General features: G+C 35.6%; 2 protein-coding genes across 2 annotated transcripts; both read right to left on the bottom strand.

Annotated features, from left to right (window-relative positions):
- Positions 1-1,094: 1,094 nt before the first annotated feature.
- On the bottom strand, positions 1,095-10,591 carry Smp_084650 (hypothetical protein; the record flags this gene model as incomplete). Its single annotated transcript, XM_018792678.1, has 3 exons — positions 1,095-1,271; positions 7,845-8,054; positions 10,379-10,591. 3 exons carry the CDS (start codon positions 10,589-10,591, stop codon positions 1,095-1,097), a joined length of 600 nt encoding a protein of 199 aa, XP_018644351.1.
- A 5,375-nt stretch (positions 10,592-15,966) lies between these two features.
- Smp_084640 (hypothetical protein) lies at positions 15,967-16,212 on the bottom strand (the record flags this gene model as incomplete). The annotated part of the gene is made up of 1 exon (XM_018792677.1): positions 15,967-16,212. One exon carries the CDS (start codon positions 16,210-16,212, stop codon positions 15,967-15,969), a length of 246 nt encoding a protein of 81 aa, XP_018644350.1.
- Positions 16,213-19,349: the final 3,137 nt, after the last annotated feature.

Here is a 19,349-nt window from a genome sequence, read left to right as displayed (position 1 = left end):
TGCGTATAAAAATATATCTATCGAAGATCCTGATAAAATATATATCTGTAACAAAATTCAAAGTAAAATCACCGACAATACTTAAAGGAGCTCCCGTTCCTGAAATTACAGTCCAATCATGATATAGCTAGTGAAATAGCGATGTGACATAAGGGAAATCCCATAGAACGAAAATCTAATCGAATGAAATTGTTTTTTCCTTTTTTCATCCAACCATTAATGAGTTCATGAGATAAGGACAAGCTAACTAGTTTCGCCGTCTTTGTATTTAACGGTTCAACCGCTCTTGTGGAGCAAGTAATATTTTGCTTACAATCAGGTTAATATATTATCATATTTCTAGACATCACCTCTTGATTGACCGAAGGACAAAAATTAAGAAGCTCTGTTTTGGGATATTAAGTCGAAACCGGTAAGTTTAGATGTCAAAATTATTTATAGAAGTCTGTTGAACTTACCCTACGCTTCCGGAATCTGTCTTTTACATACAGTAGAAGACATAGGTATATACATCGATAAACTGAGTCTTAGTGTACAGAAATTTTTGTACAGCCTCTTAATTTACTCGAAGCTTTTACGTAGTTACTCTTGCGTTTTCAATGAACAATTTTATTCTTACGCAATCTGCTTATCCTAAAAATATGATAAGATAGTTTTTCTACATTCGTTCCATCAAATTTTACAAAAGATCTGTTAAAGTGGAAATATTTCTCAAAATTATCATGATATCTCATGACTAAGAAAAAAAAAACACAAAAGTAATAAACATAGACTCAAAAGTCACATTAAAATTAACAAAATATTCCTAGTTTAGATAACATTCACAGGATGAGTGTATCATATATGCCTATATGAACGAAAATAGACGTTTTATTAATTGAATGCTTGATATATTTCTCCTTATAACCAAGGAATTAGATGAAAACAATAATCGTTAAGGCTTAAACAAAATCGTAAAATTATCATACATTTTTATAGTCATCACTTTTGTCATCATTATAGCGTACTTCAAGGTTATTACTCAGTGTGTCTAATTTCCTTTCCTTTTCTATTCATCGTATTTGCTCTTGGTACAACTGGCTGTTCTGTTTATTTCACCACCAGCCATTTGGTGTCAAGGTTGTTGTATCTTGATGTTTTAATTGTAGATCAGTTGAGTCAGATACATTTCCAGCAGCATCGTGTGATGGACCCCATATTTCACTATGTGCACCATCTAAATATTTGCGTTTCCGTCGCTCCTTTTGTAACTCATACGAACGTTTGTTTACCTAGAAACGTTTATAAATAATTATCGATACATTTTTTCTAATCTGACTAAAGGGAGAATAACTAACGTAGCAGAATAACATAAATTAATCATATTTTACGACTTTTCATCAGCTGCTTATAACCTAAACATAATAGTACTATTCATTAAAAATCAGCGTACATACTTTAAAAAAGAATAATGAAAAGAGCAGTAAATAAGGAAGAACTATACGAGACGTATGTTAAATAGTGAGAACTTTGGGCTAATGAGGATTAACCCCACTACTGAACAATCCCATGTTGAAGCTGCAACAGACCTGGTATGTAAACTAAGAACCGGAGTTCCTTATTCTAATAAAGTCGTTGAAAAACTCAATACTGTACGGTGAATTTTACAATTTCTTCTGAGAGGTTCAGTCGAAAGTTTGTAAAAAGTGAAAAGACATCATCAAAATCTCTTGTTCAAGACCAACTATGTGTAGACATTCAAGTTTAACTTGAATAGAATTGCGATGGGGATAATTTTGTTTTTATTTAAATTCCACATCCCAGGAAGATACAATCACAGAATTCATACCAAGAATACATAAACCTTTTCTTTTATGACCACTATTATCAATAATTAATTCACTTCACAATTTCAACCACTGGTTAGCCGATCATTTAGAACTGATCCGTTTAAATTTATCTGTTTAAAGCTGGATAGACATTTTAAAACTCACTCAATCACTAGAAAAATTTGAAATCCGATAAAATCACGGCTTTATTTGATTTATAACCATTAGTTACTAGAGTCCCAATAGAATAAACCATACAAATAACATCTCGATACTCTGACCTAACCCCCTAACAGAAGATGAATTTAGTCAGCTTCTATTAATGTTTATCAAAGATAACCACTTCTAATTCAATAATGTCTGATATTTTCGTATTGATAGAGTAGTTATGGATAGCCCACTGAGGTACGGAAAACCTATGAAAGACGGTAACGAAATCGGTAATCAATGACACAACAATGTACGTCAGGTATATTGAAGGTAGTACTAGATATCCATTAAACATTAAATTAACGATAAAATCTGTCAAACTATGATTGGATTCAACGCTATTCACCTCTAAAGGGACTTCATATAACCAAACGAATTGAGTGGTCATGGGATTCCCAGTACCTCTGATTGTTGATAACTTCTTCATGTTCCATATGGGTTTCCTTATTTTTTCCAGTACCATAAGACTACGCATTTGGCTCACATATGTAAATGATACATTTGTCATCATTGAAAAGATTCTCCCAAGAAATCTCTTTAAACGGATAAGCACGTCCTCACAAAACATCAAATTCCCTTCCGAAAAAAAGATGAACATAGTAATCTCCCATTCTTAAACTGTTTAGTTAAGAGGAATTCTAAGTGAAATCCAAATCTAACCATGTACCGAAAACCGACACATTCAAATTAGTATACAAATTTTAACTCTGCACATTCATTTAGTGGGAAAATTTCATTAGCTCTGAATCAATTCAAAAGAGCAACCTCAAAAGGCAAGCTAAAAGAAGATAATATAATAAACATCCCACAATTTAATAATTTTCTTATGAAGATTGTTAAAAACATATGAAAACAAAACTGCTCATCCATAAACAATAATGCTAATGAAAAGTTTTGTATTGATAGTGTGATTTTACCTTACTGCTAAGATATGACAGAAAACTTACAAAATTAAAGCTTTCTATGGGACAACCAGCACTCTAATAAAAGCTATAGTTAGAATAACAGATAAGATCTCGTTTGCATCTACAAATTAGGTTGTATCGATTGTGATGCATTCTACATTGGACAGTCTTCCTGTGAGATCTCAACTACTGCAAAGGAACACGTAAGTCACACAAAAAGATCTCCCAATAATCCTGTATAATTTACAAGCTAAATCAAAAATAGCAGTACACGTTATTATCAATAATCTCCAAATTGATATTAAAAATATCAAAATACTTCAAAGGTTTTTTCAACTATAAAGAGAGGCGAGTAGCCGGACCATTTCATATAACCCCAAATCCCTCTGCCCTCAATAGGAAAGAAGGTCTATTCATACGACTTGGACTGTTTTCCGGACAACCATATTTGATTCCATCCATTTTTCACAGTCTACACACAAATACACACTCAAAATCTTAATTCTACTCCTTCATATTACAAATTACACATTTTTCATACAAACACAGTGATATCTGACACAAAATCACGACCGAAAATTCATATGATATGGATATAATCAGACTTATTTAAATCTTGATTGAACTAGAAGTATTTTGCTTTGTTTTCTTCGTACTATTTCAGCTTGTGTTAATTTATACGAATATTCGTTAATGTTTGAAGGAATAGTTTGACAGGAATTGGGCGCCGAGTTTATCAAAGACATTGTTTTTGAAAATTATATTCAAAATAATCCCAAAGATAAAAATTTAAATAATTCCAACGTTTCGTCCAGCAAACTTGTCTAGACTTCTTCAGGGTAATAATCAAAACCAAAATTATCAAGGAATATATGACGTTTGAGAATCAGATCAAACTTATACTGTGTTTATCCAATCATAACAACATGTTGACTTGAGTAAGTAGAATAAAATAAGTCAGTTATATGTGAAAAGTTTACAATATGACGATAAATGAATGAATGTGTAAGTTTGAGTTATCAATTATTGATATTAGATGTCAATTTGTTTTTATTAGAAGTAAAAATAAAAGTGCAAATTGAAAATGATTTTTCTTTGAAATGTCGATGTGTATGTGAAACGAGAACCATAAATTACATAATTGTAATCATAAAATATTCAGATCAACTTCCATCAGAATAGAAATACATGCGAAATAAACAGGCGGTATAGAGATGGGGTGCAATTATTCGTTAATGATCATTTGCAAGGGAGGCTAGTTGAATATCAACTTTTCTGTTCAGGCTGTTCTCATTAGCCTATATATATATCGAGCTTCTGATGTTAATCTTTCTTTGTGTGCAAGAACCTTTCTGAAGCATTTTAGTCCCTTCGGAGTTGATCTTGTGTCTTTTTTCTAGCTCATGAGACGATATTGCCAACCTGTTCTCAAGTTTTTTGGGAATATGTTTCGAATGTTGTTTGTGTCCCATTAACCTAACATTCAATTGTCTAGATATTTCTTTCACTCGAGCTTCATTGCAATCATGACAGCTGATCTCATGGACAACATACTGTTTTTTTTAAACCTATCCTTAACTTCCACATACCCGAAAATACACTAGTATATTATGTTTGTTTAGAATCCCCTTAACTTCTTCCGATGTTTCTTTACCCTATGGGATGACCACAGTGGTCTTATAATCCTTCGGTATACACTCTAATTTAGTTTTCCTTTGATTTTTAACAACCTTTAAAAACTCTTTAGGGAAATTGTTTGCCCCAAGTGTAGACAATGTTCCATTCAATTCAGCCTGTTGGTCTTCGTTCTCTGTAATTAGATTAATACCACTGTTAATTAAATTTTTTACCACTGTGACGGTACAACGAGTATGAACTAAACCATAATCTAAGTATCTCTCAGAATGTGTTGATTTCTTGCATACATTGATCTTTAAATTATTATTATGCCTTCTTTCGACCAAACAATCGAGAAACGCCAGTTTGTGGTTGGTAAACTCTGTCTTCTTGGTTAGCATAACGCTATCTGATATGTTGTTTACATGGTCAAATATTTTTTTCCAAGCAATTTTGTTTAATGCTGATAAAAAATGTTATCTACAAACCGTAACCAAAATTTTGATGGATTTACACATTTTGTGATCGCAACAGTTTCTAAGGAATGGGTGAATAAATTGGTGAACCTACTGCCACACTGTTATCTGTAAACATTGCCCCGGAATAAGAACGTGGATTGTAAACACAATTACGACCACTTAATAACTTCGGAACGATCTGAGGGCAACGTAAATTCAAATCTGTATCATATTCTAAACAACCATAGATAATACCCAATGCTCTATTGATAGGTACATTGGTAAATAAGGAAAAAACATCAAAACTTGCCATCATTTCATCCTCTTCCATGTGAATGGTATCGATATTATGCTTGAATTCAGTAGAGTTTTTAATTCCATGATTAAACAATTTGTATTGTGGTTTGAGTGTCTTAGCTAAGTATTTAGCTAGTGTATTAGTCGATGAATCCATAAAATCAACCATTGGTCTCAGTGATGTACTATTCTTGTGAATCTTTGGTAATCCATAGAATCTACACGGATTACAACCTTTTTGGATATAATATGAACCATAATGACTGTCCTAGTCTTATTTTAATTGACTATAAGATTTTACTCATATCAGCCATAAGTTTATCGATTCGTTTAATTAATTCATATGGGCCATCTTGAAAATATGCTTTGGCCTTTTTCTTGTAGTCTGATTTATTCATAATGATAGTTGTGTTCCTTTTATCTGCTCTCGTAATGATAATTGTCTTATCGCCTCTCAGCTGTTCTAATGTATATAATTCATCTTTAGTTAGATACGAAGTGTGTGGTTTTTTGATGTAATAAAGTGGCCGCCATTTTATTCCTTACGTCATTTACTGTTTCATTCTAAAGGGAATTCAATCCCCGTTCAATTGCAGGTATGATATTGAAAGGTGATAATTGTGGTTTACTTGCATTGAAATCAAGACCCTTTTTAGGCAAAGACATTTCGTGGGTACTTAGATTTCTACCTGATAAATTAATGATCAATTTGTTAATATTCATTGTGTTAGATTTGTGTTAATTTCATTTGGTTATTTATCTATTTACTCTGAAGAAGTGACTTGGAGTAAGTTACGGAACGTCAGAAATCTAAATTTCTATCCATCTTGATTTCACAAAAATGTAATATTTTCCCATTTAAACACTAAAGACAGGAAGTTCAGTCAAAGGATTTCTTTCAACGAATTTATTATCAAAGCTGTACAACTGTTTATATGTATGAAAATTTTCATTACAGTTCAGCGAGGACAAATGAACAATGAATAAACATGATGACGCAATAGAAAGATTACAATACTGTTTTACGTAATGGGAATGATATTAATAATTTTATTCATAATTGTTTCTGCTATCATTTCAATTCATTTTTGCCTTCCTATTACCTTTAACTATTGTTAATAGTTGAATTCATGAGTCGATCTAAGCTACACCACCATTGAAAACATGGAAGCGTAGGATATTTTAAGCATCTTACTTCATCCACATTATCATCCATTGCTAACTAATGAATTTTACGAGGTTTTCTACTCGCACACACAATCGTTTATTGTTATTATTTATATTACTCAATCTTTTTATTACATCATCATGCTTATTAATTGTTCATTTGTCCTCACGGAACTAATACTTTAACAAAAATTATCATACACATATATGACTGTACAGCTTGATAATAAATTCGTTGAAAGAGATACTTTCATGCTTTTAGTATAATTATTTAATCCTTAATAACTTTCTACCTAATGCTCAATTTACTTTAGACTATCAAGTTTAACCTTGGTATTGATAACTAGAGACTTTTATGTACTTATTCTGAAGTGATAATGAAAATTAACATGTACAGTCAACAAATTTGAGTGCGAAGATGAATTTCCATTGATTCTAGTATGAGGTTGTTTGCTATATATTGCAAAATTTACGGAAATTAGAGTGTTTGACACTGATTTTCAATCTCGTGAATTAAAAACATTAAATGGTCTTCGTGATTTCCCAGGACAGGGTTGGATGGAGAATGCTGATGGGAGGCCTATGCTCCTTCACGAAAGGTAACAGGCGTAAGTAAGTGATGCTATAGGCCTTTTTCGTGAGGGAGTACTGAGATCAATGATATTAGATAGTTCTCAATACAGACTAATTTTTAACAAATCTTCGGTTGATATCAGTTCATGACTAAAGAAATAATCTTTTCCAAGGTATCTTTAGAAGAATGTTGTTTTTGTAATTATTTATTTAGGTATAAACAGAAAATCAGTTGCAGATAACATTTAGGCCAGGAGCATTGAAAGATTGTTTCTTTCTAGCACGAGATCCCTCATCAGTGATGACCCATAACTACACCAGACATAGAGCTTGAGGTCTTCGGGGTTCCTTGAGAGTACGTAACCACCAGACCATTGGGTTATCATTAAAAAACATTCATTTCCGATTTCATGCAATCCGAAACACAGCATGACGTCCATCTATAGCCATTAGTGAAGACAGTTTTACGTATGACATAGATGAATTTCAGTGATTGTGGTTTTTCACCAGAAGTTCAAAAACTTATCTTGAAGCATAAAAATATTAAGCTTATGATTACATTCAACTATCGTCAATCTTTGAAGAATATCATCAACAAGTTAAACAGATTTCCACAAAATCTTTACACCGAAAACATTCTTTTCCGCTATGAGTTTTGTTCCGGGTTCAATCTCATGTGGGGGTAATGACTGGGCATTGTTGATGGGTCTGGTTTTAGTGACTTTCCATTTGATGCCAGCCAACAACAAAAACCATAATTTAAAGAAAGAAAAACACTTTTTTAAAACAGTTAATATCATACAACTTACAAACGGTATTAAAAAATTATGTATTAATTCAGCAGCTAATTCATTTGTTTTTAATTCACCACGATTTAATTCATAGAGATTACCATGTTCAATTTTTTGAGCTAATGTCGAAATTTCCTCCTTAGCTAAGTAATCAGCAGCACTATTTACAGCTAAGTCAGCAATATTTTTCAGATAACTATCAACTGTTTCTTCATGTACCTTAACAAGCTTAATATTAAAAGAAAAACATTAACAAGGAATTTATTAATCAAAACTAATGATAAATTGAAAATACCTGAAAAGTGATAACTTCGTGATTTAAAGTGCAGTTACAAAACACATACATTCTTTAAAATATGACTGTTACAGAAATGTATTTAAATTTTTTAGGAAAATTAAATTAGTATAAGCTTCATTTTATTCCTTAAGCTAAATAACAACCAGGTTTAGTTTTGTTTTACTATTTAATTTAATAGTGAGATTGCCTATCTCGATTGTGAGAACCGTCCACGGGTGAACTCGAGGAAATTCTATGAAGCTCAGAAAGAGCCGAAGATATTCCATCCAATCAGCCTTTGGAAGAATATTCCGGAATCACTACGTGTAGCTTACTTATTGGATAAATCCTGTGTGAGGATTTGGACAACTATAATGACGATTTCGTTTTTCCTAAAAAAATATATATAAATACCTGACAGTGTTTTTTTTTTTTACCATAATTGACACTGTTCGGAATAACATTGCTTCCACTTGTCTTCTGTCTTCTCATTTGCGACTTGGAGAGGTTCTAACTTTCGGGTGCTCAAGTTATACGCGGCATACTAAGAATCTAAGTTCTAGATATAACATCAATCGATAGGGCTCAAATATTGAACTTTACAGAGTGGATGAACTTACTATTCCATGTGCTTCCCCAGCATTACTAAAGTAAATCAATGTCAAAGTAGAAATGATAAATTGGTAACCGAAGTTATGAATCTTTATCATTGAAGATAGTTTGAACATGTTACTGATAATTGGTTGTTTGCCTAGTCAGACTAGTAGATAATCTGGAAGGTATTAGATGAGTTACATATTTTCCTAACATTATTATCATCGGTTGTTGGCGTGGAAATATACTTATGTTCTAGTCAGGCCAATCACATGTTCTTGATCCGAGTTGTATCAATATCCTGTAGAATAGACACTGGGAGAGTATCTAGTGTAGATATTCGTCTAAGGTAAATGAATGTTCCCTTTGTGTAAAGAAAAAATCGAGAGTTGTTTCATCTACCTCGTCGTTCTGTTCTAGATAACATAAAATAGTGGCTAAATCAAGACATGGAATAGGTTCATTCAGCCGTGTAAGCAGATTCAGTTTCTTGGTTGCAGTCCCCAAAGTAACCGTAAACTATGGGTGGAGACACTAAGTGGAAAATTTATTTACTTCTTTACATGCTCAAAATCTTCATTTGTATTGTTCCGTAATTCTCGCCACTCAATTTCATTCACTATTTTCGAAATGTAAGTCCTTTTCTTTCATTTTCCACTAACATTTCATTGCATTAATTCGTTAACTCATTATTTACCCTGTTTGGATGTGATGATATGAAGTATGGGGACTTGAACAAAGGTAGATCTATGCTGGGTTCCATATAATTAATTAAAAACGACAAATAGGATAAAGATCTATGTTTTTTTCATGGTTTTTTTACCGTTGCTTAAAATTTGAATTTGTAAACAGAATAAATGGTTCAGATGACAGTTTGAGAGAAACAGGTTATACAGAACAAAATAATTATTACCGAATGTGAAGGAGGAGGACTTTGCAAGATTCTAGTTAGAAGTTCACATGCTGCACATATCAGTTATTATATATCGGAATTGATTGTGAATAGCTTCAGAGAATTTGATACTATGATCAGCTAAATAGTACTTACAAAAGTATTCACAATAACGTTTTACCAGATATTCAATAGGAAGAATATATTTGTAAAATCTTAGCGAATGAATTTGAAGTAAATCCAACGTTTCGCCTGGCAATCTGGTCCAAGCTTTTTCAAGGAAATGTATTTCCCTACAGATCGCCAGGCGAAACGTTGGATTTACTTCAAATTCATTCGCTGAGATTTAACAAATATATTGTTCCTATTTAATGTCTTACATCAACTCGGCGCCCAAATACTGTGAAACTATTAGCTCTAATTTAGACGAAAGTTCTTATATTTTGCCAGATATTTTAATGTTTTAACCTATTTAAAGAGCTCATAAATACTTAGTTCTTATTTAAAAGAACCCAATATTATTTGATAGAGAAATAGTTTTGTGTAAATTGTTCAACTTTACAATCCATAGTCAACCATGTTTCACTTGGTTACAAATTTATGAGAAAATCGTTATTCTCTTGAGTTCTGGTTAGACAGAATTCAAAGAAACCAAACCATAAACTGCATTAAACAATTCAATGGTCTGCACAAGAGGTTGATTTTACCTATGATAAATGGATAAATAAACTGGCTACATCATGGGTGACAAAAATTAAAGTTGTTTAAAATCTAGTTAAAATCATTTACCTGTTTGAAAATTTCATCTTGTTCCCTCCTTCTGCGCTCTTCTTTTTGACGTGTACCGCTTTCTTCCGCTTCTCGTATACGACGTTGACGTCCTGCTATTAGTACTAATGCATGTATACGTCGCTCTTCAATTAGACGATCCAATTCTTTACTTAAGAAATCTAGCATATTCGCTAAACTAGCACATTCAAACTGTCCTAAGATATTTTCCATTAGGCGCTCCTTTTAATAAAAGATAAATAATATTTATATATTGTTCGCTAGTAGTTTGTTATATAAAGACGGAAACAAGTTATAAATATAACATCTGTTTTAAATCAATATAAATAAGTTACATTCAGATAGAAGACTGGAAACGTCACATTTAAGAAAATATTGATTGCATAATAAATCTAACTCCGCCTGTAGCCCATCCGGGGGCTACTGTCACTCCCAAGCTCGGATAAAGGAGAACAGCCGGGCATGTGGTTAGTCACCCCATCCCCTAGAACACTAACACGTAAAAAACGCTAACCAGAAAAGGTTATTCAAACCATTTGAGTTCTGCCCTGGGAGTTGAAGGGATAATTATGACGCCTCATGGTGAAAGCCGAGTTCCTTCGGTAGTCACGAGGCCGATACCCCTTCTGACAACCAGAACAACAATTTTTATAGGTACGGTGGAACATCCGCACAATGTGTGAGACCAGAAGAGCCTTCCAAATTGCTGCAGAAATGAGGAGATACAACCTTCGGGGTGCTTGGGATCAGTGGAACACATATGGCGCAGGTTGTACAACAACGACTAGCTTCTGGGGAACTTCTGTTATACTCCGACCATGAGGAAGAAAATTCACCACATACACAAAGAGTTTCACCGATGCTATCCAAACATGCACAAAATGCATTTATAGGATGGGAGTCTCATAGACCCAGGATCATTGAAGCCTCCTTCAAAACAATGAAAGAGGGTATGGTAATGATTGTCATCCAATGCTAGGCATTCACCAACGACTACAATGAAGATGTTAAAGATCAATTTTACTATAGGCTGCAGTCAATCGTCGAGAAGTGCCCAACAAAAAACCTGACCATTCTGATGGGAGATTTAAATGTCAAGGGTGGAATGGACAACACCGAATATGAAGACATCATGGGACGACATGGATTGGGAGAAAGGAACGAAAATGGTGAGAGATTCACGAATTCATGTGCCTTCAATAAACTGGTCATAGGCGGCACCATGTTCCCACACAAACGCATACACAAAACCACATGGACTTCACCGGATCACACTACGCAAAACCAAATCGACCATATCTGCATCAAACAAAGTTCACGAGGACGATGGAGGATGTGAGAATCAGAAAAGAGCTGATATAGCATCAGATCATCACTTGCTGGTCACCAAGATGAAATTGAAACTTAAAGGTACTGGACAACGGGGTGGACAATATCACAAACGTTTAATACGGCTTTTCTTCGGGATACTGACAAACTCAACAAATTCAAGATAGCCCTCAACAATAGGTTCCAGGCCTTTCACGATCTACTCAATGTAGAGGGAACTACTGCGGGGAACAACTGGAAAGGAATAAAAGAGGCAATCACTTCAACATGCCATGAGGTTCTGGGCCACAAGAAGCACCATCTCAAGGAATGGATCACTGTTGATACACTGGATAAGATTTAAGAAGGGAGGAACAAGAAAGCAGCAATTATTAGCAGCCGAACAAGAGCCGAAAAAGCCAAAGCACAAGCTGAATACACAGAAGTAAACAAGCGAGTGAAGATGAGCATCAGAGCCGACAAACGTAAATATGTGAAAGATCTAGTAATGACGGCCAAAAACGTTGAACGAGAGGGAAGTATGAAAAAAGTGTATGGTACAACAAAGAAACTCGCTGGAAATTACCGTAAACCAGAAAGACCAGTGAAAAGCAAGGAAGGCAAAGTAATCAGAAACATTGAAGAACAGCGGAACAGGTGGGTAGAACTTTTCAAAGAACTCTTGAATCGACCAGCTCTATTGAACCCGCCCAACGCCGAAGTAGCACCCACGGACCTCCCAATCAATGTTGGCCCACCAACAATCGAAGAGATCAGCATGGCCATCAGACAAATCAAGAGCGGCAAAGTGGCGAGACCAGACAACATCCCGGCAGAGGCACTGAAAGCAGATGAAGCAGTAACTGCAAAGATACTCCACATTCTCTTCAGTAAGATTTGGGATAAAGAACAGGTACCAACAGAATGGAAAGAAGGACTTCTGATCAAGATACCATAGAAAGGCGATCTTAACAAGTGTGATAACTACAGGGGCACCACTCTTCTCTCAGTACCAGGAAAAGTCTTCAACGGGGTATTGTTAAACAGAATGAAGGACTACGTAGATCCCTTAACTTCGAGACCAACGGCTGGATTCCATATGGACCGATCATGTACTGACCAAATCGCAACTCTACAAATCATTGTGGGACAATCAATTGAATGGAATTCATCACTCTACATAACTATGAGAAAGCATTTGATAGCGTGAACAGGACAACACTATGGAGGCTTCTTCGACACTACGGCGTGCCTGAGAAGATAGTCAATACCATACGGAACTCCTATGATGGACTAAACTGAAAATTCGTGCATGGAGGACAGTTGGCAGACTCGTTCGAGGTATTGACCGTTGTCAGGCAAGGTTACTTACTCTCAACCTTTCTCTTTCTCGTGATGATCGACTGAAGAACATATAGAACTCAAATCAATTGTCAACCAACATCACAGTCAGAATTTTCAATACAGTACAGTTCTACTGTATGGGGCGGAGACGTGGAGAACTACAAAAGCCATCATCCAGAAGATACAGGTGTTTATTAACAGTTGTCTACGCAGAATACTTTGGATCCGTTGGCCAGCAACAACCCACTATAGGAAAGAGCAAACCAGATTTCAGTGGAGGAAGAAATCAGGAAGAAGCGCTGGAAGTGGATAGGACACACATTGAGGAAAGCAGCCATCTGAGTCACAAGGCGAACCCTCACATGGAATCTTGAAGGCCAAAGGAAAAGAGGAAGACCAGAGAACACAATACGCCGAGAAATGGAGACAGACATGAGAAGAATGAACAAAAATTCGATAGGACTAGAAAGGAAGGCTCAGTACAGAGTGTGTTGGAGAATGGTGGTCGGCGGCCTATGCTCCACTGGGGGTAACAGGCTTAAGTAAGTAAGTACTTAATAAATCTAGTCATTACTCATATTCGGTTGGTCATTGTTAATATTTTGAAATATGAAATTCATATAGTTCACATAGTAAGGTAAAGTTAGCTAATAGTTACTAAAAATGAGGAAGCATTGGACGACCATTTCTTTATAGTAAGGAATTTCTTAGTATTGTATATTCATTACCCTGCTGATGACCAAACCCAGGGAACTTCAGTGATTCAAGCAAGCTGTTGATCACAGAGATGACATTGATGCTGTACATTCCTAGATTTAATCAAGTCATGATGGATGGATAGTAAAAACTACGACAAACTTAATCTTTTCTTTAACTTTGTTGATCAATAAGGATAACATGGGTTTAATGGTTACAAATTGTGAGTAATGCTGAGACCCGATATCTTGTATTCAAACAATGTAAACCATCATCTTATAACAGATAAAACGGAGGGACTAAACTTTATGGACGAGCCAATCAGAAGCTTTCGCGGGTTTTCAAGGTCACGGCGCTAAGTTTGGTACCTGATGCTTACGTACGATCGGTTTACAGCGGATTTTAGAGAAGACGTGATAATTCAGCGTCTACAAGAGAAGGGATTATTAGGAAGTTCCTATACTTGTGACTGTGGTACTCAAATGACCACTGTACAGTGTGCAGACTACCGTGATGATATTATCTTTCGATGTTCTTCATGTTGGAAGAAGAAATCAGCTCGAGCAGGAACTTTTTTCGCTCGATCAAGATTAAGATTAAGACAAATTATGATACTTGTTGCAAATCGGATAATAAAAGCACCAGTTACACTTGCTGCCACGTTTGCCGATGTAAGTAAAGTTTCGGCAGTTTAGTGTTACGAGTATTGTTGAGATATATGTGCAACAAAATTGACAAGCGTACACCAATCGTATGGAGGAGTAGGGGAGATCGTTGAAATAGACGAAACAGTAGTAAGGAAACGGAAATTCAACCGTGGCCGTAGTATTAAAGAAGATTGGGTAAGTACCTCTTCCATAAATATACCTCACAGGTCCTTGGAATCTATGACAGATCATTACAAAAAGGACATTTCCTATGAGTCAGGAACCGGCAGGCACCAACAATAATACCGATTATACAGCAATATGTGCAGCCGGGCACTACGGTGTATACAGATAACTGGAGAGCATATAGGTGTCTAAGTAGACTTGGCTACGTGCATGAAGTTGTCATACACAAGCGCCATTTTGTGGACCCTACAACTGGGGTGCACACCAACAACATAGAAGCTATGTGGTCGAGGCTGAAAGAATTTTTGAGACCTTATCATGGCTCCAGAGGCCGACTACTATGGAGCCATATGGATGAGTTCCTGTACCAGATGCACTATGATTTTAGAACTTCTGAACCTATATCTAACCTTGATAAGTTTTTGAGTCATGTAAAAGAACAGTATCCCCTTTAATTTTTGAGTTTTGTATAATATATTTTTACTGTATACTGTCTTCTGATTGGATAATATTTCTCAGGGTCATTTAAGATTCATTCAAAGGTCGTCCATAAAGTTTAGTCTCGCCGTTTCCCACTGTATTCCACAAACGGGACAAGATTAATTCTGACTTGTTTTACTGTCTGCTTTAATATTCCTTTTTTGATGACTATGTGGTTTTTTCTAATTTGCTTCACCATAAAATTGTCATTTCGTTTGCACGCAAGACATCACAGTGTCACATTGTAGCAAACATTTTTTTTATGTAATAACTATATAAAGTGAATATTTCTGATATGATATATTGTAAATAAATTAAACACTTTTCTTGAAATGTGAGTCAAGTGTGGATTAGCGAAAACATATTATGCTTTTTGTAGAGCAACACATATTAGTCACAGACAGATCCAAAGGAACACTGAGTTCACTATTTTTGTCCCAGTGAATGGTTAACTGACTTGTGTTTGGTGCTGAAAGCCCTAAATCTGGTAATGCGTAGTGAAAACACAAAGACTGCTGGTATCAATTCATCTGACCGAGAAAAAAGATCAAAATGATTTATGAATACATCACGTTTTATATAACTGATTCACAGTTAAATTTGTATAGTTTGAACTGAGTAGTATTTAACACCAATTATTCGATAACTTACTGTGTGAACACATTTACCAAATCATACAATTAGACATCTGTAACTAACAGATTTAATTAATGAACTAAGTCATAATATTGTGATTACATGTCACAGACGATTGGTGAAATATCAACCTTATATGTCATTTGCACTCCAGTCTACCGAGTCCTTGTTCACCAAATCAGGAAAGTACGGAAATAAAACTCAAAGTCATTCAAAGCACAGTTCATTGCAAAACGCGTATTTTTTTAGATAATCTACTGTGCAGTGAAATGACAAGGTTGTTATGAAGGATTAACGCATTCCAATCACATCAATATAACAATAATGAATTGAAATAAAATCATTTACTTGATGTAAAAGATGACTGAAGTCTTCCTGTTTCGTCAAAATTTTTAATTTTTCACGTTTTTTTTGAGCTTGTTCATCTTCTAACAAAGCATGCGTTGACCTTGACTCAGCAATTAATTCACTATATTTTCCTTTACCTTCATACATTTGAGTCTGAATTGCACGCCCACGTATTACTTGCTGCAACATAATTACAGCTACTTCTTGTTTCTCAGATTCTTCCTGAATTCAAAAAATAAACAGTTGAATTAGTCTTAAAATAAAATAATTACAATGTTTTTTTATATAGTTGAAATCATGAGTCAATTGAAGCTAGAGCACCATTGAAAAACCTGGAAGCACTGGACGGTCATGGTCTAGCTTCAATTGACTCATGATTTCAACTATATAAAAAAATTAGTAAAATCTCCACAAAACCCACTTCTGATAACTACAATGTTTATTTAAGATGATTCTCTCAAAATTACAGTTAATTGAAATTAGGATCACACAATATATCACAAGTCAATAGAATTTAAAAACTTCGAAAACAAGACGTCGAATACTTTGAATGGAGTAACATCAAAAATTGACTGGCAAAACGGATTCAATGACTCTACTCCATTGTATTTTCCATAACATAAAAAAACAAATGATTCGATATCATGAAAGGGTTACAGTTGTGAGCTAAAACATAACAGGCAACAAGTTCTTGTATGACTTTCAATATTTCTGCTTCAAAGTCAGTCCAACGTGTGAATTAGCGACAAACCAATAACCTTAAATATACTTTTTCCTTAGGCATTTTTAAAACCTTCGTTACCCAGCGTAGAGGAGCAAGGGTCGCCCACCAGCATACTTCACCGAACTCTGTCCTAGACAATCCTCTCCAGGTGTTTCAAATTTCTATTATTCCTTTCCATATCTGCTTCCAATTCTGGGCGCAGTTTTTTCTTTGGTCTTCCTCTTCTCAGTTTCCCTTCAGGATTCCAAGTTAGCGCTTGCTTCGCGATACAGTTTGGTGATTTCCTCAATGTATGTCCTATCCACTTCCGGTGTGTTTTCCTAATTTCCTCTTCAGCTGGAAGCTGGTTTGTTCTCTCCCATAGTGAGCTGTTGCTGATGGTATCCAGTCAACGGACATTGAGCAACTTGCGTAGACAATTGTTCATAAGTATTTGTACTTTTGTGATGATGATGGTTGTAGTAGTTCTCCAATTTTCAGCTCCGTTTAGTAGGACTGTCTTGACGTTCGTATTGAAGATTCTGACTTTGATATTGGTTGACAGTTGTCTTGATTTCCATATGTTTTTCGATTATAGCAGTGCGGCCTTTGCTAAGCCAATCCTTGCCTTTACGTCTACATCGGATCCTCCTTGTTCATCGGTGATGCTTCTCAGATACGTGAAAGTTTCTATCTCTTCCAGAGCTTCCGCATTAAGTGTGATTGGGTTGTTCTCCGTGTTGCAGCATTTGAGGATCTTACTTTTTTTCTTGTTTATGTTGAGACCTACTGCTGCAGAGACTGCAGCTACACTAATTGTCTTCATCTGCATTTGTTCGTGTGTATGAGATAGAAGGGGTAGGTCATGTGCGAAGTCCAAATCTTCCGACTGATTCCGAGCTGTCCATTGTATTCCGTGCTTCCCCTCAGATGTGGAGGTCTTCATAATCCAGTCGACCACCAGAAGAAAGATGAAGGGGTAGAGTAAGTAGCCTCATCTGACTATGGTCCTCACCCAGAATGTGTCTGTCGACTGTCCTCCATGCACGACTTTGCAGTGCAGTCCGTCGTATGAATTTCGGATGACGTTGACGATCTTCTGAGTTACACCATAGTGTCGAACAAAGTTCCACAAGGTTCTCCTATCCACGCTGTCAAACACCTTCTCATAGTCAAGGAAGTCGATGTATAGTGACGAGTCCCACTTAATTGACTATTCAACAGGAACTCCTAACACGTTGAAGTTCGCGCTTCTTTGATCTCTTTCCAGTTGTCCCCCATAGTAGTTTTTCTTCTTTGAGGCGTCAAACCTGTTGTCGAGATCCATTCTTAATTCGTTGAGTTTGTCAGTATGTCGAAGGGAGGCTCTATCATTGTTGAATGCACATAGGTTCGCAAATCGCTTACAGTCTTCGTTTCTTTCTCCCAGTCCATGTCGTTCCATTATGTCTCTATACTCGATGTTGTCCATTCCGGCTTTGGCATTTAGGTCTCCCATCAGGATGGTCAGGTTCTTTCCTGAGCACTACGCTATGATCGATCGTAGCCTCTCGTAAAACTGATCGTTATCGTCGTCGTTGCTATCATTGGTGGGTGCACAATACTGGATAATATTCACTGTGATTCCATTCTTCTTTGTTTTGAAGGATGCTTGGGTTTTTCTGGATCCATGAGATTCCCCTCCTATAAATGCTTTACTTGCTTCTTTGGACAGCATCAGAGTAACTCATTGAGTGTGCGGAGCACTTTTTTCTTCATGACCAGTGTACAGCAACACTTCTCTTGAATATAAATTTTTCTGTCAAGCTTGGTTCCGACGGGTTTCCCTGAATCCCTGTACTGCACAGCCGTATCTCTTCATTTCCGTTACCATTTGACTGGTGCTTCCAGTTTCCTAAATTTTCCGGACGTTTCATGTACCTATAAAACTTGTTGGTGTGGTTGTTGGAAGGGGTATCAGACTTGTGACTTCTCAAGAATCTTGGCTTTCATTATGGGGCCTCATAATTCTTACTTCAACTCCTAGGGCAGAGTTTGAATTGTTTACTTTGTTTAAACTGGATGGCGTTTTATAACAGGATTTTTTTCTACTGGATGGGGTTGCCGACCCCATGCCCTACCCTCCTACTTTACCCGAGCTTGGGACGGGCAGTAACTCGAGAAGAGCTACAGGAGAGGTTTCTCTTATACTGGTTTTGTAGAAACTTACTCTTTTTATGACTTTACAAATGAAACTATAATTGTTAGTTTTAAAGAGGTTTTACGTCTTCAGTTTCAATCGATTTGATTCAATGACTAAAACAATAAGAAATTCGTTCATAGATGTATAAATTTATTGGTAATGATCAATTTTCGCCACAATGTACACTTAAAAGTTATCACAAACTACACTAACGGGGAATCCCCACTACATAGAATCATTTTCATCCTGCTCAGAAGAGCAGCAGCTTAAAAACTTAAAACGGCACTTTCTCCATTATTACAACATAAGCTTAGTATTAAGTCCTTTCGAAAGAGAATTCATAAAGCTTTCTTCACAAGACAAAGTATCTTGAATCACGTACAGAATTTTGAACATAGTATGAAAACTAAAAAATATTGTAGATTAACATGAAAACAAAAA

Source organism: Schistosoma mansoni (genome assembly GCF_000237925.1).
Source record: "Schistosoma mansoni, WGS project CABG00000000 data, supercontig 0221, strain Puerto Rico, whole genome shotgun sequence".
In the NCBI taxonomy this organism is placed as follows: Eukaryota; Metazoa; Platyhelminthes; class Trematoda; order Strigeidida; family Schistosomatidae; genus Schistosoma; species Schistosoma mansoni.
This window is presented reverse-complemented; position numbering and strand designations above follow the sequence as displayed.